Here is a 27,418-nt window from a genome sequence, read left to right on the forward strand (position 1 = left end):
GAGACTTGGTTCCTTCCTGCTTTTCCCTGCGTCAATAAATGCTAGCTTTGCCAGGCCTGCTTGGGTAGCAAGTACCCCAAACGGGGCAGCAACAGGCCTCCAACTGATTTCTCCCTCACTGTGTCTGTCTCTAATTAAGCCACACAGGTCCATGGGGAAGGACAGGTTGGTTTCAGATTGGATACTGGATGAGATAAACTTTTCTAGCTCAGGGGTCTGGCAGAAGATTAAGCAAGATCTGAGAGGGGGACTGGGGATCCCAGGTGGGCCTAAGAGAGAGGAGAAATTATCTGTCAGTAAATGAGATAAGTGGGAAGACAGAAGGTGAGAGACAAGTGAAAGAGGAGAAAAACAGTTTCCTTCAGTTGCCCCAAAGGCCAAGTTACTATTATCATGGTTTTAAGATGGCTCCTCTTTTCTTTTGAGACAGAGTCTCGCTCTGTCACCCAGGCTGGAGCGCAAGTGGTGTGATCTTGGCTCACTGCAAGCTCCGCTTCCCGGGTTCACGCCATTCTCCTGCCTCAGCCTCCTGAGTAGCTGGGACTACAGGTGCATGCCACCACATCTGGCTAATTTTTTTTTGTATTTTTAGTAAAGACGGGGTTTCACCATGTTGGTCAGGCTGGTCTCGAACTCCAGACCTCAAATGATCCACCCGCCTTGGTGTCCCAAAGTGCTGGGATTACAAGTGTGAGCCACTGCACCAGGCCAAGATGGTGCCCCTTTAAACTGAAGAGCTCCCGGATGCAGCAAAAGCCTTCCCACGATGAACCCATCAGCAAAGATAAATCTCAGACCATCCAACACCTAACCTGTAGTTTTCCTGATTAAAGCAATGATTTATGTATGAAGGTGAAGAAGGACAATCCATTTGTTCCCAGCATGTACACTGCAGCCATCATCAAAGCCAAATAGTCCCTACTCCAAGGAAAAAGCATAACTTCCTGAGCTGCATTCATTCACCATCTCCCCTGTGCATTTGCTCCTTGTTCTTCCAGGGACATCTTCCAGAAAAAAGGCCCGAGGGATCCATTCACACTCCTGTGTCTTAAGGCTCCATAGACAGGGCCAACTGCTGCCAAGAATCCAACTCAAGAAAATGCTCTTTTCAGATAAATCTCACACCCCCCAACTGGAAAGCTCACGTAGCAACCAGAGCTTTGCTTTCCTCCAGCAAATTTATACCTCACCCTGTGAATATGCCATTTGCTTGCTTCAGCTTAGACTCTCCCACTTACTCCCCAAGTCTGCAGATATACAGATTGACATTTTAGGTAGAGCCAAACCCATTTTTAACCAGAGTCCTGGGTATTCAGTTACTAAGAGTTCGGCTCCAAGTTCTAAGTGCTCACCCTCCCCAGTGGTGTACAGAAAAGTCACACGGTAAGCAAAAAGTTCTCCAACATGGCACGCTATACAAACTTATGAATGGCTCCTTTCAAAATCCTGACTTTTGAAAGCAGGCTTGAGAAGGTCAGAAGATAGAGTCTGTTACAACTCTTGCTTGCTCTCCGACCAAAGGAAATATATTTCTAGCTCTAGCTTCTCCAAAGAGAAAGTCTTATGATCTCTGCCTCCCACATACCACGCTGGTCCCCTTGCTCCCTGCACCTCACTTTCTCTCATGCCAGATCATGATCTCAGGCCGTAAGCCCAACTCACAGAGGATCCCATCCCCAGAATCCTGCCTTCCCCCGCAAAGTGGAATTTCTCCCATTCCGGATTTTGAACAGAGATTCCACGACGCATGTTTGATCTCTTCACGCTCCATTTTCATTAGTCCTTCACACTCTCCATCACTTGGAAAAATACAAACAGCATGGTTCAGTTTGAAGGTTAAGAACTGACAGTCTCCATAAACATTTTTACAATAAAAGCTGACTTATCCACTGCCAGAATTCGATGTCTGTGGAAGGGGGGTGAGATGGAATGGAGACAGGGAGCGGGAAGTGAAAACCTTCAACATCAGAAGGAGGGGACAAGTGCTCACCATTCAATTACTAGGTGAAAGAAATCCCCAGTGCTTTGCTGGCCAAAAAATGACTGGGTTGATCTCTGAATAATTAAAGTATTATAGGGAGGGAGGCAGAAATCCAAGGAGCAGAACAGCTATTCCTGATTTATGGAAAATACAAAGCAATCAATGGTCATAAGTTATAAAATTTCCAGGTCATGAATACTAAAAGTGGCCTATGAAGAGATGATAAAATAATTCTCAGGATGTTTTCAGTAGGGAGAAGCAGAGGGTAAAATAGATGGGGGCAAAGGAGACCTAGAATGTAAACCACACTCATCCTAAACCACCCAACATACTTAAAGGCTGAAATCACCTAATTAGCTGGGATTCATTTTGATGGTGTGTGGGCAGATGAGCTGCAGGGCATGTATTCATTTACTCATTCAATATGTAATTACTGAGAGCCAATTACTCCATTCCAAAGACTGGAAATACAATAGGGAGCAAGATAGACATTAATCTTACCCTCATGGAGCTTACAGTCCACAGCAGGGGTTCCCAAATGTACATCCTGATGCCTCAGTCACATCCTAAACCACATAAATCAGACAGGGAGTTTAGGGAAGGGTCTGGGCACCAGGACCTTAAAAAGATCCCTAGGCGATTCCAGTGTGCAGCAGGTTTTGGAAGCGGCTTGACCTGCTTAACTGTGTTGCCATGGTTTGCCCAATCAATGAGGACCAAAGCTTGCCCATTACTCACTCCTTTCCCGCTCTGTTTGCTAAAACTCCATATGCCCTAAGGACTTCATTCTCACATCTTCAGCACATGTGAAATGCTCTGCAAGCTGAATTGACTCTGAGCCTTATCAAAGGAGTTTCCTAATGAAAGCACCAGCCACATCCTTGAAAGCTAGTAGGGGCCCTCTTTATTCCAAACCTAAAATTGGACACAGTACCCAGTGTATAATCTGATAATGTTATAAAATATTTGAAACCCAGGCCATCCCAGAAATCCTAAGCCTCCTGGCTACCCTATCAATGTGGTCGTTTCATGGCATGAACCCTGGCAGCAGACTACCAGCAGTTTTCCATCTCCAGATTTCTTTGTTAAGGAAGAAAAAGAGAACATGCTTGATAGCTCTTCCCTTCTGTTCACTGTGAGCTTTTATATCCAGTTCCCTTGGAAGTGATCAATGGAAATCCATTATAGACTTTCTTGGGCCTCCTCCTGGATTTTCATCAATTTGGAAAGGAAACATTACATTAAGCCTTTTTCTGGAAGGCCCCAGGAATGTTTGCAAATGAGAAAAAAGGAAAAGAGAATGCAGAAAGGAGTCTGCTTTAAAGTTGTAATGAACATGCCAGGAAACAAAACAAAACAAAACAAAAAATGATGGAGGCTGACAAAAATGGTTCAGGAGAAGTACTCCCCTTTGCTTCCCATTGTGTGTTCCGAAAGGCAAAGTGGTCCCCACTCAAGCGACCAGAGCCTGCCAGTTGGCCAATTCAGCAGCATTCCACTACAGAGATTAAAACCAACTTTATGATTGTGGTGCAAATAATAAAGAGCCTGGCAGGGTTTCCTTCCAAAATGAAAGCTCGTTTATTTTCCGAGGTGTATAATTTGGTTGTAAATGTTTCCTTTGGGCCAAAACATCCTCAATTGGGTTTTTGCCTGGAACACATCACTACTTTGCTGGAGAAGAATGGACTCCGTGTGGTCCTGCCATGTCTGTCCACCCGGGGCACGGAAGGGTTCCAGCTGGCCTGCCCGCGTTTCACGTCTGGAGGCAGTGGTCTGCTGGCAGAACTAGGGGTGGGGGGCAGGGGAGCCTGGCTTGGAATGGCTGCACCAGCTCCCCAGCCCTGGTCCATCTGTGAAATGGGCAGACTCGCAACTGATCTCCCTCCTGCTTGTTTTCAGTACCTTTCAGTGGTGGGGAGAACAAAAGATCATTAGGAACCCTGATTCCTGTGAGATTTGGCTTTTTCCTACCCAGGTCTTTGTGTCCTTATTTTATTTATCTTTTCAAAAATCATCCTAAAAAATCCACCCAGCAATAAGTAATATTTGGATAAAGGCAACAGGTTCTTTGCAGGGCTCCTGAGCTGACCACACGTACGTGGGGCCTGAACTTGGCCCATGATGTTTAGCCCATCTTACCTAAACATAAACAGCTTTTTCTCCTGTACAAGCAGCTTAAGAAGTCACAGTGCTTTTTACCAGTATTTTCATGTTGATCAACTCTCTTACATCATATACTTTCACCTTGCTTTCCATTTGTCGCTTCATGTTAATTCAAAGCCAGTGCTCGGTTTTGCAGATAGAAATATATTTATTCCACTGGCTTCCCCGCCTCACCCCTAAATGGCAGGTCATGCAGAACAGGGAAACATCTGGGGATCAAGGGAAGAGTCTCAAAAGTCATCATGTGCCATCCCTTCAGGTTGTTTCAAACTGTCCTTCTAACACTGGGTTTCGGACAAAGGAGAGGAAAAGAAGTGAACTGAAAGGCGAAAACAAACTTGGCACATTTCACCCCGGGTACATGGGAAGGACACTGGTAGAAATTAGTATTGTGAGGCCTGGCTCAAGAGGTAAAATTCAATGGTTTTATTTATTATGAAATCACTTGCTGGAAAATGATGCAGTATGCTTTCGCTAAACTCAAGATTCTCCTGAGACTGATCTTGAAGCAGTTATGTCGGGCAAGGTGTTGCATAAAACAAATAGCTTCCTCTGGAGTGGAGACATCTCCCTGCTAAGGCCCATCATCTTTTCAAAATATTATCAAATTTTCCAGTGACATGGTTCTTCCAAGACAGTTCACACACCAGCAATGCAGTTCATACTCAGCTTTTTGGATAATCACCTGCTGCTGGATATCAGACCCCTTGTTGCTTCGAGTTGAGCAACAAGAAATGTTCATAAAGAAGAAACAAGTTAAGAAATGCCAGAGAGTAGGAATATCTGACAATCTGACACACAAAGAAATGTACTACTATGAATCGGGCAGCCACAACCTCAGTCTCCAAGTAACTCTCTGGCCTTAACTCATTTCTTCCGCACTTTTGGATGCTGCCATCACCCACATAGCCCACCTGGAACTTGGAAAATCAGGTTTGCACAGCACTTGGAAACCACAATACTGACACACGATGAACAAGTCATAGAGGAAATTCTGACTTTCCTCTGGATCAGACCCACAAAGGCAAGGGATTTAAGACCACTCCTCTTGCATGAATGTCACTTTTGCACTGTGGTTAGAGGATTTTGTTCTAGGACACACACATCATACTGAGATAAAAGAGAAACCAAGATCCTACTTCTTTTTGAAAACCGTAATTCTTTCCTACTTCACTACCTTATGTCAATATATCTGAGCCTCCGGGGCTGTAAGTCACTTCCTGTCGTGGTCAGGTTTCATCTCCTTTATGAAGCTTTCAGTACTTCTCACAGTTCCCAGGTGCAAACACGACTTGGCTGAAAGTCATTTTGAATTCAAAATATTGCCTACAGAGGCCTGGATGGTGGGTTTTGAGAAATAATTATCCCTCATGCTAAAATCTCTCTTTTAAGTTGCTCCTCCTACCTACACACACACACACACACACACACACACACACACACACACACACACCCCTCACTTTGCTGCCAAAATGCTGTGGTTTCAGCCACGGCATCTGGCAAAGGTGTCCTGGGTCATTGGAACCCTCCTGACCTGTACAGGCTACAAGCTACTGATAACTTCATCAGATGAGCAGACGTGAATCAGGGGTCAGGAAGGGACACGCTGACCCTTAAAGACACAACATTTCCTGATGCTGTGTTTTTGGTAAGTTGAAAAGTTCACTTCACAGAAGAACAAGAAATTGCAGACCCAGACCCTCTTTCTGTCTCTAAATCTCTTCTTTTTTCTTTCTTTCTTTCTTTTGTTTTTAGACGGAGGTTCACATTTTTTTTTGCCCAGGCTGGAGTACAACGGCGCGATCTCGGCTCACTGCAACCTCTGCCTCCCAGGTTCAAGTGATTCTCCTGCCTCAGTCTCCCAAGTAGCTGGGATTACAGGCATGTGCCACCACACATGACTTTGTATTTTCAGTAGAGACGGGGTTTCACCATGTTGGCCAGGCTGGTCTCTAACTCCTGATCTCAGGTGATCCACCCGCCTCAGCCTCCCAAAATGCTGGGATTACAGGCATGAGTCACTTGGCCCAGTACTATTTTTTTCTTTTTTTAAAATCTCTGTCTCACTCCCTCCTTTCCCCTGGAATGGTTTAAAAAAGAGAGAGAGAGAGGATATTCATTACAATGCAGGAGTTATCAAGTGACTCTAAATTGCTTTATTAAAAACCAAGTCCAGTCAGGTGGTTTTACATTGAAAATAAAAAAGAAAAGATATGAATGGAGAATCCCAAATCAGTTACTTTCTTCTTATAAGGCCGGGGTATTGGGGGATTGGACAAGGTCTTAGAACTTGGGAATGTAATCATGGCTCTGCCATTGTCCATTTCAGGCAAGTAGGTAAACTTTCTGGGTTTCAGGTTTCTCATCTATAAAATGAAAAAACAGAATCTGCTCTGCCTCCTTAAATGTGGTGAAGGCATTTTGGAAAGCACAACACGCCCTGACCTTCCAGACTTTCTTGGGCACTTTCCTTATGCAAGTAGCTACACTGCGTGCCATGAGTGTAACAGAGAAGTAAGCTATGACTGCTGGTCTCATGGCCCTTCCTCTGTCCTGGCAGGCAGAGTGGGGAGTAGGGATGCTTCATACCCACAGATAGGCATGGAGCAGGAAGCATGCAATATTCACTCAAATGGATGACCCATGCTGTGAGGGTTCAGAAGTGGGCCCATTTCTACCTTGACAGTTCACAGAAAAGCTTTTTTCTTTTTTGTGAGACGGAGTCTCGCTGTGTTGCTCAGGCTAGAGTGCAGTGGCACGATCTTGGCTCACTGCAACCTCCACCTCCTGGGTTCAAGCGATTCTCCTGCCTCAGCCTCCTGAATAGCTGGGATTACAGGTGCCCACCACCACACCCGGCTAATTTTTTTGTGTGCATTTTTAGTAGAGATGGGGTTTCACCATGTTGGCCAGGCTGGTCTTGAACTCCTGACCTCAAGTGATCTGCCCACCTCAGTCTCCCAAAGTGCTGGGATTACAGGCGTGAGCCACAGCGCCCAGTCCACAGAAAAGCTTTTGTGGCCCGTCCAGAATTTTTGCAATTAGAAAGAGGGCGAAGAACATCGGAGTGGGTGGGTACAAGGAATAGTGAGAGTCTAATTTGGCTGAAAATGCATCCTGTAGAGTGAGGGGCAGGAAAGGTGGATCAGTTCCAGATATGGAGTTCCTCAGTATCTGTTCTGAGGCATAGAAAGGGGAATGATTGGAAGTTTGTGAGCAGAGGAGAGCAACAGTTTAGAAGATGAAACTAAGTATTATTTTGAATTGACATGAAAGGAGAGAAATGAGAAATGAAATAAAATGAAGGAATTAAGGAAATCTGGAAAAGTAAGGACCCAGGTAACTACCCTAGGGTATGCAGGGGAACTATCACTATTGGGACACACAGGAATGGGCAGGTACATGTGGAGGGGAGGATGGCAGGCAGCTTCTGAAATGGCCCTCAATGACCCCGTCTCCTGGAATATACAGCCTTGTGCAATCCCCTCCCTTTGAGTGTGGGATGGAGCAAACGACTTGCTTCTAACAAATAGGGCATGGCAAACATGATGGAATGTCACTGAAATTAGGTGACAACGACTGTGGATTTTGTCTTGCTCATACTCTTTTTCTGGCTTTATTCACTTACCCGCTCTGATAAATTCAGCTGCCATCCTGGGACTTGCACCACGGAGAGGCCCACATGGCAAGGAACTGAGGGTACCTTTACCATAGCCTGTGAGAGACCATGGGCCAAGGGATCCAGGTAAGCTGTGTCTGAATTCCTGACCCACGGAAGTTCTGAGATAATAAACGTGGGTTCTTTTGAGCAGCTATGGGGTAGCATAAGTATGGGGTAATTTGTTATACAACAATAGATAACTAATACAGGAAGGAAGATATTTAACCAACATGGGATGGCAGGGAATAAGTGCTTTCTGGTATTAAAATCCCAGACTCATGGTCTTTTTTGACTTTAGGAACATTTTGTAAAAAGAAACCTCTCCACCACTCCTTTCTTTCATTGTTTCCTAGTGTTGATTAAAGAAACATGACCTGATGTTCAATTTCAAAAGACTCAGGGGGGCCTTCCAATAGGAAACTGGCAGGAAATTAATGCCATATACACCAGGCAAGGCAGATGTTTCTGAATATGACACTCAGGTGAAACACACCTTTCCCTTTTACACATTTTACTCACTTTTGACTTTGCACAGGCAGTTTGTTTCTAGGGGGATGAAAAGGGGGACATATCTTCTCAATAGAAAATGGGGTCTTCCCACAAATCCATGTGACACCAAAATATCTAATGATGGCTAACAAAAAACCTGGCCAAGGATTTTGAAGAAACCACATTATCTCTTTATCTGTGTTGAAATTATGTAAGTATATAGTAAAGGTAATACCATGCCTGTGAACTGGAATAAACCTTCATGCTAAATGAATATCTTTAATATGTTTTTATATGCAATATGTTTGCTTATCATTAAATTCTTTTCACTCGTCATCTTGCTGTGTGAAAACAAATCATCACAAAGCTGCCTTACCAAATAATTTGTAGGACTTTAGGACATGTAGTGTCCGAATAAGTGACCACTATATATTTTCATTAGCTTATGCCGATTTTTTTGCATAGGACATCTTCTACAGTAGTGGTAATCCTCCATATTTCAGCTGACACCTCTATGTGAGCTGTGGTCATCTCAGTGTTCAGAGAGTCCCCTCTGCCTACATGAAAACCAGTCAGAGACGAGCTGTTTTGAATAAAGTCTCCTGCTCTTGTAGACTTTTAATTTGACCTTGGAATGTGCAAGCAGACCTCTGCATTTAATCCAACATTGAGGCAAGTTTTCTCTTTGCCTAGGTTTATCTTGTCTGTCTGAACAAAAGAGAGGATAGCAAAGTACCTTGTTTGGATTTGTCTATAAATGTGACCTTCCTAAACTGGCTAACAGAGTCTGTTTCTGACCTGCAGATGAATCAGCAATGCCTACATTGGAGATGTGGTAATAGACAAACACTCCCTTCTGCAAATACCATGAGCATTGAGGTCTATCCCCATTCCACTAAAGCAAACATATTATCTGGAAAATTGAGAAACTATTCCAGCTTCTCTTCAAATACCTAACTATTTCAGGAAAACTGTGCCTGCTATTCTAACTGCAGAAATACTCTGAACCTCTAAGTCTTGTCATTCCATATAAAATGAGTTGTAACAATTTCTACTGAAACTCTGTTTTGCTGATTAGTTAATGGATAGACATAGTGCAAACAGATGCTTAACGATGATGGATATAGCTTAAAATTCTGGGCACACTCAATTTCTTCCCTAGGTTTTGGCATTAGTAAAGGGCTAATTTTTTTTTTATTCATAGCTTATATTTGAAAAAGTGAGGGGATGCATGGCAGTCAATGGCATTCAGATGGTCATTTTACTGCTTTTATAATAAGAGAGACCTAGAGGTCAGACAGGAAGAAGACAAACAGCTGAGAGTACAGCCCTAAGCGTGGAATACTGCAGAATCTTAAAAGCATAAGCCATATTGAGTAAAGAGGCAGAGAGGGCTAGCTTTCTACCAAAAATACACGTCTTTGTGCCACGCTGGAGGCAACCCTTTTCAGGGAATACATTTCCCAGTCATCCCGCGTCAAGGGATGATCCATGTGAGCAGAAGTGATGTATGTCACTTCTGAGCTGGGACTGTTAAGAAGACACCAGGGCCTCTATCATCCTGGGTCCCTGAATGACTGCATGGAACTGACCACTAAGAAAGCTGAGGGTGAAAGATGTTAAATGTTGTGCCCATGGTCACAGCCAGTTAGTGACAGAGCAGGGACTCGAAGTTATGTCTTCTGACTTCCAAGGCAAGAGTTCTTTTTGGTAACAGATAAGGAACTACTTCCCCAAGCCACGCAGTCACAGTGATGAAAAGCATGGACTCTGGTGTCCAGACAGCCGAAGTTCAAATCTTGCCTCTACCTCTGCTATCTGTGTGACTTGGGCAAGGTACTTAATCTTATTGCGTAAAATGAGGATAATAATAATGCCTACCCTAAGGTGTTGTTTTGAAGGTTAAATAAGTCAATATTAATCAAATGCTTAAAAAAGTGTCTGGCCCATAGTAGGGACTATTTAAATATATGACAAAGGCAAGTAGATAAAATCAGGTGAAATCTGTATAACTACCAGCTCCCATCACTTCACACATGAACACTAAGGGACGTGATGTCTTAAGCTATGGCTGCCAACCTCACTGATCGAGGCTCAAGTAATTCCTACCCCTCATCTGATGCTTTTATACCAACATAAATCAGCATAGAAACAACAGCCTAGAAGCCACCATGCCAATGAGCAAAGGGTCTCACCTCCATTCAAGAGAAGCTCAGGACCATTCCCATCAAGGCTCCCCCAGTTGCCATCAAGAGACAAGGCTCTCCACTCTACACATCTCTGAACACTTAATTGGACTCAGCCTTTCCTCCTTCACCTTCCCAAACCTGTCCTTTACTGGACCTTCTAGGGCTGTTACTCCATGATAATCAGTCTCTCATTTTCCACTTCTCTGAACATCCCCTCAACCTCTTCCTCGATCTTCCTGGTCCCATGGCTATCTCCTGACCTTTTCTTCCCCTTCCTCCTGAAAAATGTAAACAAAAACCAAACAAACAAATCCTGCTCCTTTCAAGATGTTGGATGTTCCAACTGCTCTGTGGAGTTTCTGGTCATTCTCTATTCATTGAAAAGCCCAGCTTCTGGCTTAGTCTTCTTTACCACTGACCTCCTGTTATCCTTTTTGGTGACTTCAACATCCACGTAGATGACCTCCCCAGTTCTTGGACCTCCTCACCTCCCACACCCTTTCCCTCAACTGCATCTCAACCACCCTCTTCCCTAGACCTGTTGTCAGTAAACCTTCTAATAAAGACACTTCCTGTTCTTTTAACTCGTTTTTCCAGTTTTAAAACTCGTTGATATCTCCAAGCCACTACCATTTTCTCAACTCCCTTCAGCCTTCTCTTGTTTTTACTTTCCTTCTTCAATGTGTGTTCTTTTATTTTAATCATTTCCTTCCAATGGCTCTCAACTCTGCTTGCCCCCTTCTCTTCTCCTTATATAATTGACTGGCAACACCTCCATTTTGGTTGAACTCAGTGATCCAACTTCTGTAGGTTAGTAGCCAAGCAGGTGGGTGATGGGAACAATAAAAGCATCCAACTTGACAAACTTGCTTTATTTTAGATTCATGTCCTCAAACCCTCAAATGAATACTAAGCACTGTTCCAAAATCCAATTGCCCTTCCTTCACAATCTTACTTGCTTCAGTACCCAAGATGACCATTTCATATCTTCTCTCCTCAAATGTCCTACTTATGTTCCTGCCCTCCCTTCATATTTCACTGATGGAACAGGAGTCATGGGATGGCAACTCTTTTATTACCATCACTCTATCTATACTCCTGTCCGCATAGCTCATTTTCTTCCTCTTCCCAGTTGTTCCACAGAATAAGCTTTCCTGCTTCTACGAAAGGCCAATGCTCACACATAGCCTCTTGCCTTCTTGAAGAATTCACTCCTCATTTCTTCTCTCTCAGTTTTGCATCATCAATCTCTTCCTTTCTATTGGATCGTTCTTATCAGCATCACAGATGCCCTGGTATCTCTGATCTTACATGAACCAAAAACTCTTTTTTGACCACATGTTCATATATCTCCCCTTTATAGTAAAACTTTTGCAAGACTTATTTGTATATTCTGTCTCCATTTCCTCACCTTCCACTTGTTCCTTTACCCTACAGACATTGGAGTCTATTCCCATGATGCCTCCACAACTGCTGTCATTCAGGTCACCAGTCATAGCTGCGTTGCCCAGTTGAATGAGCACTTCTCTGGCTTCATCTTTTTTGTTCTCACAGCAGCATTTGATGGAAGTCCTCTCTCCTTAAGGCATTCTTCTCCCCTGGCTTCTGTGACACCACCCCCTTGGTTCTCCTTTTACCACTTTGGTCATGACGCCTCACTCTCAGCTTGTCCACTTGACAACCTCCCTGCTATTATCTTCACTTACATGTCCCAGAGGCATCTCATATTCCACATATCCCATGTAAATCCACTGACATGAACTCTACCCTTGTAAAACTGGAAGTTGTCTTTGACTCTTCACTTCTTAACTCTGAAATGCAATCCACCAGCGTATCCTGCTGGCTCTGTCTCAAAATTGTGTCTTGCATCCATCCACTCCTCTCTACCCTGGTCCACATCCCATTACCTCCTCCTTGGATTATTATGAAATTTTCTAACATATCTAGGTCTTCCCTCTCATTCTCCACTGATCAGACGGAGCCATCATTTAGAAGCTCTTCAATGGCTTCTTCCTCACCAGTCCTAGAACAGTCAATTCTTTATCATGACCTGAAAAACTCTTGCTTTTTTCTACAAGTTCATGTGCCACTTTCTTCCTTACACACTGTTCTCCAGTCTCTTTTCCATCCCTTAGTCGTGCCAAAGTCCTTCCCACCTCAAGGCTTTGGTGTTTGTGATTCCGTCTGCCTAACTGGCTCTCCCAAGTTCTTTGCAGAGCTGGTCCTTCTATCCCCCAACTCAGGACTCAAGTGTCACTTTTCCCTCAAGTCCTTCCTTGACCACTCTCTTTTAGTAGGAACTCTCAGTTATTCCCTGTCTTTTGCTCCCTGTTTATGTCCTGCTAAGCACCTATCACAATCTATAATAATTTCTTTATTATGAATCAATTATTGTCAGTTTTCTTTCTAGAACACAAGCTTGTTCTCTATTGAATCTCCAGTGCCTAGCACAATATCTGCTCATCACAACCACGCGATAGGAAAGTGCTGAATGAATGAATGGAATTGTAGAATGCTAACTATGTGGCTGGGCAGTGCTCAATGCTTATAAGTACATTATTTCATTTGCCTGACTGCTGTTTGGTTGTATATTAAATAAAAGAGAAAATTCATGTCCATTTAATTACTTTTCTGCTCCTGTAACAACCTAACAGCAACCACCATGTAGCAGGACCCCAGCACTTTAGATGTACATTTACTCTAATTCTCTTCAGCTAAGCGGGGCTATAAAAACTTTTACAGATGTTCAGGAATAGGGGGTTGTGTGGTTCATGAAAGATGACTTGCTTTGGAGTCTGGTACTGGCTGGCACTAGGATGAATGAATGGTATGGTCTTAGCCAAATCTTTTAATTTCTCCAGGTTTTAGATCATTTGTCAATGAAATGAGACATTGGGGCTTGACTATCTTGCCAACAACAACATTCTAGAATTTGCGGAGTGTCTGCAACCTGCCTTCTAAGCAGAGTGCCTCACCATGGAGTGTAGGCAGGTTGGAGCACAGATGAAGCCCCGGTCCAACCTGGGCATTCCTGCAGCCATGTGCAGTGACCCTTGTGTATGTGAGTGCCTGTCATGTGCCCACGTATCCTGGTGGCACAAAAGGTACTTTACGTAGATTGTCAGGACCAAGACACAGAACCTTCTTGGGGCACACCACAATAATTCCCCCACTAGCATTCACCTTAAAATGAAAGAAGTAAGTAAAAACCTTCTCAGATCTCAGGGAGGAACCTGCAGATGGACCCCTGAAAATTTAAGGCCAAGGCCATTCATGTCCATTATTGGGTTAGTCCAGACCTTAGCATTAATCCTGGCCTTGGTGAATAAGAAGTAAAAGAACCACTGTGGGGCATGAGAGAACCACACCAGACAGAGCTTCAGGGCAATGATTCCCTGGGGAGAACCTGGAACACAACTTTGAATACCTAGTCTGCCATATATTTTTTCCTAAGAACCTGCCTTTCATTATTTCTATTTAATACCTGCTGTTCAATGTTTACATTCACTCTCTTTGTGATCCCAACGCGTCTTCAAATGTTTCCAGTTTTTTTCTAATTGATGTGGATTCCCCAGATTTATCTCATTTCATGATGTCTTCAGAATTGTGTGTTGTGCCGCTATCACACTTCACACTCTCAGTAAGGAGCTCTCAGTTGTCTCACCTGGTTCGTGTCTTCCTGAATGTACCAGTGAGGGGAGCAGAGAGGGAGGGATGCACTGAGTTGTTAGCCTTTTTCCAGCAAAGTGTGGAGAGCTGAACCTTTTCAGGAGTAATGGGTTAAACAGAAATGGATGACTTGACCACTCTTTAGAACGTCGTATCCCCTATGGGCTGATCAACTGCTATCATGAGTGAACTTGAGAGGATTATTCTGGATTGGTCAGTTTTCAGGAGGCTGGTCATTTTGATTGTAGATGTGACTTTCACAGCTGGGTCAGACTCCATGTGAAGCCAAAAACTTCCTGTATGTTATAATTTTACTTTCTTCTTTCTTGGAAAGTTAATAACATTCTTCATTTTCTGACAGGCATAAAAACAACTTTGCTGTTTTCTAGTTGAGTTCCAGTATCTGGAAATGCTAGTAAGTCTGTAACATTTTCACACTGGAATTATGTGGAGTGATGTCCATGTGGGTATTGGGGAACCACGTATAATTGATCCAGGAGTTTAATTTGGCCCCAACCCTTAAAAAATGTTTACTCCACTGAAGGGCAGCTCCAAATAAGTTAATGAGTGATGGGCTATGGATTTTGCCATTTTGCCTGATTTTAGTGAGGTGGCCTTCTGGTTTGAAGTAGGTTGCCTCTCATTAATGACCTTCTCCAGAACTTTCAGAGCCTAGGGAAAGGGCTGGAGCATAAAAATATACTTCAAATTAGTCCCCAAAAGTCACCATGTCCAGTAGAAGGCTCACAGGCCCATGGCTGGACTTCTGGGAATGTTTGGGCAATGTAACCACAGTGATGTTTATGAAATGGAATGTCCATCTCACAGTGCTCTCAAAGGTATTCTTTTTTAAAAATTTTAAGTTATTGCTCCTCTTTATTGTAAACGATGTCCTATAAAGAAGATATATGTCTACAATTGAGCTTTGAAGGAGGACCATGGAGCCAATTCCTTTTAAAGGGAATGAAGTCAAGCAGTAAATTTGCTGGTCACTCTTTTCATGTGGACTGCATCTCAGCCAGCAGTTGGTCTTTGATGTTGTAACAATGGCACTGGGACCTGAGGCAGAGGAGCACCCCCGTAATACTGAAACTAGCCTGCATTCATTCCAATTTGGAGAACAATCTGCGGGATAGCACACACATCAGGGAGCCCAGAGAGTGAATTCCAGGGCTGTGGGTCATCTTTCCCAGTGAAAACCAGCCATCTCTTCTACACCATGTACCCTGCCTGCTGCGTTCTTTACTCTTTTATTAAAATTGAAGTATGATATTCCTACAGAAATATACACATATGTAACTCTACAGCTCAATAAGATTTCACAAACTGAAGACACCTATGTAACCAATGCCTAGATCAAGAGGCAAAACATCACCAGTGCCCTAGCTGCCCTCCTTGGACTCCCTTTTCATCACTTCCTTGACAAAGGTAACTCTCTTCCAACAGCACAGGTTCCTTTTTCCTGGTTTGGAACTTCACCTAAACAGAATTATCCAGCACGTACTTTACTGTGCCTGGTTTCCTTCACTCAACATTACATTTGTGAAATTGTGCATGTTGCACGTAGCTGTCATTTGTTCCTTCCCACTGTGTACACTTAACTATCTTATTATCTATTCTGTTGATGGCATTGGGGTTGTTTCCAGGTTGGGACCGTTTTAAACAGTGCTGCTATGAACATTCTTTTTTAGGTCTTTGAGTGCATTAGTGAATAGATTTCTGTTGGGCACATACTCGGGTGGAATTGCTGGGTCACGGGCATGTTGATATGTCGGCTGTGTCCCCATTCAAATCTCAATTGAATTGTATCTTCCAGAATTCTCATGTGTTGTGGGAGGGACCTCATGTGTGCTGCAGGGGCAGGGTCCTCATGGAGAACCTTTTCTAGGGCAGTGCAGAAGGGAAATGTGGGGTCGGAGCCCCCACACGGAGTCCCTACTTGGGCACTGCCTAGTGGAGCTGTGAGAAGAGAGCCACTGTCCTCCAGAACCCAGAATGGTAGATCTACCGACAGCTTGCACCATGTGCCTGGAAAAGTCGCAGACACTCAACACCAGTCCCTGAAAGCAGCTGGAGGGAGGCTGACCCTGCAAAGCCACAGGGGCAGAGCTGCCTAAGACCATGGGAACCCACCTCTTGCATAAGCGTGACCTGGATGTGAGACATGGAGTCAAAGGGGACCATTTTGGAGCTTTAAAATTTAACTGCCCTGCTGGATTTCAGACTTGGCCTGGGCCCTGTAATCCCTTTGTTTTGGCCAATTTCTCCCATTTGGAATGACTGTATTTACCCAATACCTGTACCCCCATCATATCTAGGAAATAACTAGCTTGCTTTTGATTTTACAGGCTCATAGGCAGAAGGGACTTGCCTTGTCTCAGATGAGACTTTAGACTGTGGACTTTTGGATTAATTCTGAAATAAATTAAGACTTTGGGGGACTGTTGGGAAGGCATGATTGATTTTGAAATGTGAGGACATGAAATTTGGAGGGGTCAGGGGTGGAATGATACCGTTTGGCTTTGTCCCCACTCAAATCTCAACTGAATTGTTTCTCCCAGAATTCCCATGTTTTGTGGGAGGGACCCAGGGGGAAGCAATTGAATCATGGGGGCCAGTCTTTCCCGTGCTAACTCAATGAATATCCCAGCGTTAGTTTGAAAGGTGAGAAGTTTGTTAACATAATTGTCTTCTACTGTATCACTCCCAAGAATTTTAACTCTGAGCAGGTCCTTGTTAGAAGTATGGCCGAGACGGGCACGGTGGCTCACGCCTGTAATCCCAGCACTTTGGGAGCCCGAGGCAGGTGGATCACAAGATTAAGAGATCAAGACCATCCTGGCCAACATGGTGAAACCCTGTCTCTACTAAAAATACAAAAATTAGCCGTGCATGGTGGTGGGTGCTTGTAATCCCAGCTACTCAGGAAGCTGTGGCAGTAGACTTGCTTGAATCCGGGAGGTGGAGGTTGCAGTGAGTCAAGATTGTGCTGCAGCACTCCAGCCTCGGTGACACAATGGGACTCCATCTCAAAAAAAAAAAAAAAAAAAAGAAGTACAATATACAATGCACAGAGCCTGTGGAACTCCTGTCCCCAGGCATGTTCTGTTTCTCTTGTTGCATCTGGGGAAGGAAGGTAGGAAACAGTGCCCTTTCATCAGGGAAAGTGGTCACAGGCTCAAATTGTCCAAGCCCCATGAGTGATGAATAACATATTTGCAGGCACAGTTCCTACTATGTAGCACACAATTTGTAAGCAGTGAAAGGGCAACCCTTCCGAAAAAAGATGGAAAGAGATGGGCGTGTGTTTCTTGACTCAGAAACAACCCTTGGTGGGGGCTGAATCATGTGCTGCCACAGCAACCCACAGAATGACATGTGGGAGCTTTCTCTAGCTCTAACTTCTCAGTGGCAGGGCCCTCTGGGACTCACCCTCCCTCTTGGCCTGACTCTGGCCCTGGAGTCAGGCTGAGCAGCTTCCCAACACAGCCCTGGTGATGTCACTATTCTTATCCCATTTTACTGAATGGGGCACAGAGATGTAGAGAAGTGTAAGGATTTTGCTTAGGGGCAGAGACTTAACTGAGGAGCAGAACTGGAATCAAAAAAACTCCAAAGCCCATGACCACTTTTTGGCTAGTCTGTTGGATCTTGTGACTTGTTTTGGCTGATGAAATGGTAACAGTCATGACTGAGATATAATCCCATCACCATGAGAGAAATGTGTGGCAGGTAACCTGCTGGTCACAAAAGAATGGGAGACCCATGGCGTAAACCTAGACCCAATCCATAGCTTAAAGCCATGCCCTGCCTAGATCTACTGAACCTCAGCTGACCCACGGACCCCTGAGTGTGAGAGTACATGCTTATAACTGCAGACCACTGAGATTTGTAGTAGTTGTCCTACTGCATTATTAGGCAATAGTTGGATAACACAGGACCTGTATTAAGTGCTTTCTGGGACCTGCAACTTGTAAGAAAAAATGCATGTAGACCAGTGTTTCTCAAACCATGACCTGCAGATGATTAACCTGGTGACCTTGTCAAAATACAGATTCTGTACAAAAAAATTTTGCAAACTATGCATCTGACAAAGGGCTAACATACAGAATCTAAAAGGAACTCAAACAACTCAGCAAGAAAAAACCAAATGACCTCGTTAAAAAGTGGACAAAGGACATGAACAGGCATTTTTCAAAAGAAGACATACAAGAGGACAACAAACATATGAAAAAATGCTTTACATAACTAATTATCAGATAAATAAAAAAATTAAAACCACAATGAGATACCATTTTACACAAGTCAGAATGGCTATTGTTAAAAAGTCTAAAAACAACATATGTTGGCGAGGACGTGGATAAAAGGGCACACTTATACACTGTTGATGGGAATATAAATAAGCATAACCTTTATAGAAAACAGTATGGAGATTTCTCAAAATACCAAAAATAGAACTACCATTCAATCCAGCAATCCCACTTCTGAGTATATACCCAAAGGGAGAGAAATCAATATATCAAAAAGATACCTGCACTCATCTGTTTATCACAGCACTATTCACAATAGCAAATACATGGAATTAAGTGTTCATCAGTGGAAGATTGGGTAAAGAAATATACCATGGAATACTACTCAGACATAAAAAAGAATGAAGTCATGTCTCTTGCAGCAACATGGCTGGTACCAGAGGCTATTATGCTAAGCGAAATAACTCAGAAACAGAAAGTCGAACACCACATGTTCTCCCTTATAAGTGGGGGCTAAACAATGGGCATACACGGACATACAAAGAGTAATCAGACATTGGAGACTCCAAAAGGTGGGAGGTGGAGGGGATGAGGGCTGAAAAATTACTCATTGGGTACGATGTTCACTACTCAGGTGATGAGTACACTAAAAGCCCAGACTTCACTACTACGCAATATACGCACCTAAGAAACCTGCACCTGTACTCCCCAAATATATATAAATAAACATTTTTAAAATGCAGATTCTAATTCAGTAGTTCTGGGCATGGCTTAAGACTCTTATTTTACAACAAGCTTTCAGGAGATGCTAATGCTGGTGGTCTGTAGGCCACATTCCGGGCGCAAGGGCTGAGAAGCCATTCTGAGCTTCTTGTCTATCTCTGGGCCATGAACGCACCTAGTGAACATTTGGGCAATGGATGGGTTACCTTATATGTAAGAGAAGGACAATATTTTCCCTCATAATGAGAATCCTATGTGAGTCACTAACAATCTGTGCTCTCCTATGTCTCATGTGCCCAGAAGGTCAGAATTTCCTCAATTCATTTCTTGGGCCAAGAATTAGGAACATCTAATGGGATCTCCTTTTTTTTTTTTTTTTTTTGAGATCAAGTTTCACTCTTGTTGCCCAGGCAGGAATGCAATGGCACAATCGTGGCTCACTGCAACCTCCAACTCCCTGGTTGAAGCAATTCTCCTGCCTCAGCCTCCTGAGTAGCTGGGATTACAGGCATGCACCACCACGCCCAGCTAATTTTGTATTTTCAGTAGAGACAGGGTTTCTCCATGTTGGTCAGGCTGGTCTCAAACTCCTAACCTCAGGTGATCTGCCTGCCTTGGCTTCCCAAAGTGCTGGGATTACAGGCATGAGCTACCGCGCCCAGCGGGAATCTCCATTTTTATTTTTGCTCTTTCTACTCCCTGAAATTTGAAGATTCCCAGCAATAAACCTGGCTTCCAATTCATTTTGAGCTCAAAATCCATGTTTCTATGTTTCTATGTCACAATGTAATTGAGGCCCCAGGCAGAAGATACAAAATCCATTTCTGGTTTTTAAATTTCCACTCATGGGGACTAGGAATGGGGCAAGAGAATCAAGGAATATTGGACAGCAGGATATGGGAGAAGCAGAGTTTTCTTCTGGACACTTTTCTAGCCTGTTTTTTTTTTGTTTTTTTTTTTTTTTTTTTTTTTGGTTCAGCATCTAATTTTCTTTTCACAACCCCCACCATGATGGTCACTATAATCGATGTCACCACCATCACTTGGAGAATTGAGACCCATGAGACTACTTTGGGCATTCTGAAAAGAAAGGAGAATTCTTTCTAAGGAGACAGGGTCTTCTCTCCTTCTTTCAGTATTTCATAATATCCTGTAGTTCACACATTTATATTTTAACTATAGAAAAATAGCATCCTGGGATTCAACCTTCAAATTCCGTGAAGTTTTCCAAGGAAGTACCTTGATTGTTGTAGATCCTAAACACTTTATGTGAGTACACCAAAAAGAGTTCCAGAATTTCTTAATAAGCTACACATACAACTGCTATATGATCCAACCATTCTGTTCCAAAGTATTCACCCAAGAGAAATGAAAGCAAATGTTCACACAAATGCTTATACCCGAATGTTCACAGCATGTTTAATAGTTGCCAAATAGGAAATAACCTAAATGAGTCAATGGGTAAGCATATTGTGGTATATCCACACAATAGAATATTAATTGGTAATAAAAACGAACAAGTTCTCTATGCACAAAACAACGTGAATGAATCTCAAAATTATTATGGTGAGCAAAGAAGCCATATCATGCAATGCTATGCATTCTGTATTCCACATATATAAAAGTCTAGGAAATCCAACACTAATCTGCAGTGAGAGAAGGCAGATCAGTGGTTGCCCGGAGACTGCTGAAGCTCACAGAGGAGCACAAGGAAACTTTTCAGATGGTAGATTTATTCATCATCTTGACTATGGTGATGGTTTTACAGGTGTCAGTATTGTCACATTTTTCATTTAAATATGTACAGTTTATTAGTTGTTAATTGCACTTTGACAAAGCTGTATTTTAAAAAATAATAATAAAATGACTGCCACTCTTCTCCTCCTGTCCTCACTGCTATCTCCCAGGGTTACCTGTGAGGCAAGGCATGTCGACTATTTGTTTCTTTGTCCTTGGTGAAAATATTCTATCCGGACGCTTGTGGGAGGAAGTTAACACTGGGGTGGGCTATGACCATTTCCAGCTTCTCTGCATTCTTCATATAGATTTTGGACATATTTTGTTATTTTTGAAAATAGATAAGTGGTGTCCAGAAGACATCAATGGCCCATTGCATTCAAAGTCTACCTGACCTTTTCCAGGTCACTGCTCTTGAATATCTGGTGACTGTGGTACTCAAAACTGCAAATTGGGCAGCTCAGAGACCCAAACTTGAAGACAGAGCTCTTCTATTCCATGAACCACACAGTACTATCTCTTCCATGGAGAATGCGGGTGTTGCTGTCTAATGGATGTGTGTCAGCCATGGAGAGTGCTCTGTGCAAGATGATTGGGTTTACTGAAATGTGCATGAGTCAGGCCAACAGGAAGAAGGGGTAGTTAACCTACTGTTTTTACTTCTACTCGGTTTACAAAGATAACTTTCCAGGGACACATGCTGGTCTGTGCTTAGGGAGTTGATGCTAAGCTATTTGTGTCAAGGCACCTTGGCCTCTGCTTATTTCAGGCATTACAGGACAATCCCACATGCCTCTGAGGCCTCCCCATTGTCACTCATCCTCCCACCTAACATAGTAAAGGACCATGGGATCAGCATCTCAGGAGAAAAAGGACCCACTAGATCTCTAAACACCAAGAATTTGTAGGCTTTGCCTGGGCGTGACTTTTGCAGCCCATCTCTGCAATTTTGGAATTTCCCTCTTCCTGACTGCTCCGGGAGTGCATGGGATAGCTGGTTCTTTTGCTGCCTGCAGCGCATCTCTCTGAGGCTAACAGACTTCCTTGCTGTTAATGACAACAACAAGCAGGTGCCTCATGGAAACTCTGCTCTGTTACCTTTTTGGAGACTTCCTATATTGTTACTACGTAGAGGAGTATCCATTATCATCATGACTACCATTTGGGTGTGGTTCATTTAGTGTGGGTTTTCCCAGAAGCAGACCCTGAGACAAAGAACAAGTAATTTATTTGAGAGATGACCCCAGAAATCTCCGGTAGGGGAAGAGGAAGGCAGGCAGGGAAGAGAAAGAGCCAGAAGGGTACATTATCAAGACAGGGACCACAGTGGGCAGTGAGTGTTTAGTCCCAAGAGAAACACTGGGCATAAGAAGCATATTGGTTTTGTCAGCACTGGACGTGATCTAAACTCTTGACTAATAAGCCACAGAAGGAAATAAATTAAGTTTTATGTATTTATGTTCACAGTTTCTTATAATTCTTATAAAAAGGAATTGTATAAGGTTTAAATAACATGCAAAGTGAAGTTTTTTTGTTCTTTTCTTTTTTATTTTCTACAACACATTCCCTTGCTCTTTGTTTGAACCCACTACATATAATCTGGGCACTAAACCGACACCCCCATCCCATCTCTAAATGACCTCCTGTCTTTGGGGGATGAGTAGAGACAGAGGGACACTCTTAGCTATCATTGGGGAAAGGGGCTTCATTGTCATCCTTTTCTTTACAAATCATAACATTTATAAAGAGTAAAATTTGTAAACCCTAAGCCAAGGGTTGCAAAAGACAGATGCTCTCAGAAGATGAGAGAAACATAATAGAACCACAGAAAGCACTAAAATGTTTTACAATAAGACTAGTGAAGACAAGTTAAAGAAACTGAGATAATGGAATTTGGAAATGACAAAGGAGCTATTACATAATAATCTTCAAGTTCTGCAGGAGAAGTTTCTTGAAAAGAATGCAGCCACCTGTTCATGAACACTGGGAAGAAAAAAAAGTGAACAAAGTGAACAAGAAATTAACATGTAGCATAAAGGATTTAATGGGCATATCAGAAGAAAAATGTTCTGATATTAAGAGCTGTTAAAAACCCTTGTATGACATATGGAAAATGTTATTGAGATTATTTGCTTTGTAAGTTTAAAACCAAAACAGATTCTTCTTGACCAAATGCATAGACATCTGAGGATGCCTCCAAACCTCAAAGATTAATGCCTTTTAAACTATGGGTAGAAGTGAATAAATGAAGGAGCAGCACAAATGATAGAACTTTATTTTGGTTTATATAAAGGAAAATAAAATTAAGAAATAGAATTATAGTGTTTCAGCTCAAGGTGGCTGACCAAGGTGGCATTTACCTCTTTTCTATTTATTAATTCTATGGAGGAGGTAGAAGAAATATGAGTCAATCTACAACAGAATTGGAAAGCTGAAAGAAGGGCCAACTACAGAAGAGAGAGAGGGATTTCTGGTAGATATGAAACAAGTGGCAACCGATTGAAAGTGAAGCACTACAGAGCTGAGAAAAGGAAAGTGAGATCTCTAAAAAGTCAGTTTCCCTAGAAGAATTGCCACAATAATATCAAGAACAGAGACTAAGTCAGCCTTACTACTAGAAATTTACTCACAAGAAATGAAAACATAGGTCCACAGAAAGGCTTGTGTAAAAATACTAACATGGTCTTACTCATAATATGCAAAGCAATGGAAACAAACCAAACGTCCATTGATGGGAATATACAAATTGTGATAGAGTTACACAGTGGACTATCATTTAGCAATAAAAGAGAGAAATCTACTGATATACACAAAATAAATGAATCTCAAAAACTATGTTTAATGAAAGAAGCCAGGCACACAGAAAAACGCAAACAGTACATTTCCATTTATGTGAAAGTCTGGAACAGGCGAAACTAATCTATGGTAATGGAAGCCAGAATGGTTGCCTCTGGAAGGAGTAAATTGCCTACAATTGTGCACCGGAAGACTTTCTGGGTGATGGGGAATGTTCTATATCCTAATTTTGGTGATAACTATATAGGCATATACAACTGTAAAAATGAAACTGAACCTTTAAGATTCATCCATTTTATCGTATGTAAATTATATATAGTTTAAAAAAAAACTTTAAAAAATGCAGAGAGAGAGAAGAGAAGAAAGATAAGAAAGAAGGAAAGGAAGATAAAAAAGGAAGAAAAAGGAAAGAAAGGGAAGGAAAAAGAAGGGGAGAAAAGAGGCTATAAAAGTTAGGAGAAAAGGCTGAGGGCAGGAAGTGGTAGAGCCATTTCATTCAGTCCTGGGTTTCAGAGTGGCTGAGTTTGACATTTGCATCTGATATTTACTATGAGCGTTCAGTTATGAAATATTCCTAAACAAGACACTGGGGTTGAAATAGCCAGAAGAATGCCTCAAGACATAAGACACAATTAAAAAGCAGAAATAAAAGTATGAGAAGAAAAATTAAGAGACATTAAAGATGGATCTTGAAATCTCAATCTCAATGTTAGTTTCAATCTCTAACAGGAGTTCCAGAAAAAGAGTTCAGGGATATTGGAAATACCAAAGATATAACTAAAGAAATTTTTTCAAGCTGGAGACAAAGTTGGGACTTCAGAATGAAAGGGTTCACCATATGCTGAACAGGACTAACAGCTAAAGCCCTGAATCTAAACACAACCTGGTAAAAATTTCTGAACATTATGAATAAAGGAAAAACTCACAAAAGCATGAAGTTTTTAAAAAATCACCTACAAAGAAATGGTATTAGGCTTCTCATCTGAAATATGAGATAGTATAAAAAATTAAATTGTATGGCTTAAAATTCTTAGGGGAGAAATAAGATAGAAGACAGCCAACTGCCAAATTAGCATTTAATTTTGAGAATCAAATAAAGATATGTCTAAAGATATAGGTTCTCACAGAGTTTATAATTAATAAATTGTCTCTGAAAAAATTTTTGAAACTGTGTTTTAGCAAAATAAAAGATGAAAGTATGAGATTGAAGAAGCAGCAGCAGGCCAGACACAGTGGCTAACACCTGTAATCCCAGCACTTTGGGAGGCCGGGGCAGGCAGATCACCTGAGATCAGATCACCTGAGATCATAAAAGAGAAATCTACTCGAGACCAGCCTGGCCAACATGGTGAAACCCTGTCTCTACTAAAAATACAAAAATTAGCTGGGCATAGTGGCGGGTACCTGTAATCCCAGCTACTTGAGGCTGAGGCACGAGAATCGCTTGAACCCAGGAGAGGGAGGTTGCAGTGAGCCGAGATCACACCACTGCACTCCTGGACTCCAGCCTGGGCAACAGAGCTAGACTCCATCTCAAAAGGCAGCAGCTAGATAAATCAGTAAATCTTAGAATTAAGTCTAAATAATTATTGGGAGTATAATAAAACTGGTAAGAATTGATTCCTAAAATAGACATACTAAAAGAAAAGAAAGAAAAAAGAAAGAAAGATGAAAAGAAATATTCTAGCACTAAAATTTCAGAAGATTAAAAAATTAGAGATAGTATACAGACAAGACAGAGAATCTTGCATCTAGCATGTCAGAATCTTGTTTATGTGGTGGGTTTAGGTTATAGATAATGGTTGATTCTCAGCATTAATAGAAAAGTGTTAGTTCAGTTAGGTTTGTTAAAATGTTAAACATAATAGAAATAGAACAGATAACTTTCAAAACTTGATAAAAATTTAAAAAAGTAATATTTAAATACTTATCAAATGGCCAGGCGTGGTGGCTCATGCCTGTAATCCCAACTCTTTGGGAGGCTGAGGCAGGTGGATCACTTGAGTCCAGGATTTGAGACCTGCCTGGGCAACATGGTGAAACCCTGTCTGTACAAAAAATACAAAACTTAGCTGGGCATGGTGGTGAGCACCTGTAGTCACAGCTACTTGGGAGGTGGAGGTCGCAGGATCACTTGAGCCTGGGAGGTGGAGGTTACAGTGAGCTGAGATCATGCCATTGCACTCCAGCCTGGGCAACAGAGCAAGACTCCATTTAAATAAACAAATAAATAAATACTTATCAAATGATTAAATGCCAAGCTCTAATAATACATTTAGCATGCATTCAATGTTCTAATCCTTACAATAATACTGAGAAATAGTTGCTATATATCTATTTTACAGATGAGAAAATTTAGACATAGAGAGGCTAATCCTCTTGCCAAAGATGATATAAATAAATTGAAGGTGAGAGTGAGAGAGGAAAAATAAAAATAAATAAAAATGTTAGAATAGCAAATAAAATGAAAAAAATTCTAATTTATCAATAATCACAATAAATATAAATGGGTTAAATCCACTGATGCTTTGCATAAACAAGTATAATTTAGCTATAGCTTATTAATAAGAAATATATTTAAATTAAAAAGTTGGGCTAGGTGCGGTGGCTCACGCCTGTAATCCCAGCACTTTGGGAGGCCGAGGCGGGCAGATCACGAGGTCAGGAGATTGAGACCATCTTAGCTAACACGGTGAAATCCAGTATCTACTAAAAATACAGAAAATTAGCCAGGAGTGGTGGCATGCACCTGTAGTCCCAGCTACTCGGGAGGCTGAGGCAGGAGAATGGCGTGAACCTGGGAGGCAGAGCTTGCAGTGAGCCAAGATTGTGCCACTGCACTCCAGCCTGGGTGACAGAGTGAGATTCCATCTCAAAATAAATAAATAAATTTGAAAAAAATAAAAGTCAAAAAAAGTTTGAAAATAAAGGTTGTAAAAGACACCCAAACAAATTCTAAAAGGAAGAAAGAGCAGAAATTGTTATATTAATATGACACAAAAAAGTATTCAAGACTAAAGGCAATAAAAGAGATAAAGAATTCCACCTTGATAAAAATACAGTCACCAGAAAGGACACTTTATGTCCTTGCACTACGGGTTCTAAAAATGTAAATCAAAAATTAGGAGAACAAAGATAAAAAGATGCCTACAGTTCCTCCCTGTTCACATGCTCTTCTTTAATGTGACTTTGCTGCTCCTCCCATCAAGACGTGGAATCTATTTCCTGTCCACTAGAATCTAAGTAACCACGTGATTTGTTTGGCTAATAGAATACAGCTGAAATGATGTGCAAACTCATCCAGACGTCTTGCAATTTCTGCTTTTATTCTGTTGCTGCTCTGAGTCCACCATGTAAAGATATATGAGCTAGACTCCTTAAGGATGAGAGATTATATGGAGAGCAAACCTAGGTGACAGCAAGCACCAACTATCAGACAAATGAGTGAAGTATTTTTGAACCACCTAGCCCACATGAAGCCAACCGATGACTACAGCTACATGAGTAATATCAGGTGAAATCACCAGAAGAACCACTCAGCTGAGCCCAAGCAAGGTGCTGTTATACAAATTCATGAGGAAATAAAATGGTGGTTGTGTTAAGTCACTAAATTTTAGGGTGGGTTATTCTGCAGCAATAGCTAGGTGAGACAATTGTTCATCATTTAAAGAAAAAAATCCAGTAAAAGTAATCAGCCCAACTGGAAAATGAGCAGGTAAGTCACAAAATAAGAAACACAAATGGCTGTTGACTTTCT

The 27,418-nt window shown here is 42.0% G+C and overlaps 2 protein-coding genes across 6 annotated transcripts in view; one reads left to right on the plus strand and one right to left on the minus strand.

Moving 5' to 3' along the window:
* Positions 1–6,104, plus strand: part of TASP1 (taspase 1) — a 400,343-nt gene extending 394,239 nt beyond the window's left edge. The window contains exon 15 of one of the 5 annotated variants that reach the window (XM_077951190.1): positions 5,903–6,101. In XM_077951190.1, coding sequence (XP_077807316.1) covers positions 5,903–6,016 — 114 coding nt within the window. In that variant the 3' untranslated portion in view covers positions 6,017–6,101. Of the gene's footprint in view, positions 1–5,902 lie in introns of all 5 variants that reach the window. The other 4 variants (XM_077951189.1, XM_077951192.1, XM_077951191.1 and 1 more) reach the window with 4 other exon arrangements.
* Positions 1–27,418, minus strand: part of ISM1 (isthmin 1) — a 78,931-nt gene that overhangs the window by 45,830 nt on the left and 5,683 nt on the right. The gene's annotated exons all lie outside the window — the stretch shown is intronic.

Source organism: Macaca mulatta, chromosome 10 (genome assembly GCF_049350105.2).
Source record: "Macaca mulatta isolate MMU2019108-1 chromosome 10, T2T-MMU8v2.0, whole genome shotgun sequence".
In the NCBI taxonomy this organism is placed as follows: domain Eukaryota; kingdom Metazoa; phylum Chordata; class Mammalia; order Primates; family Cercopithecidae; genus Macaca; species Macaca mulatta.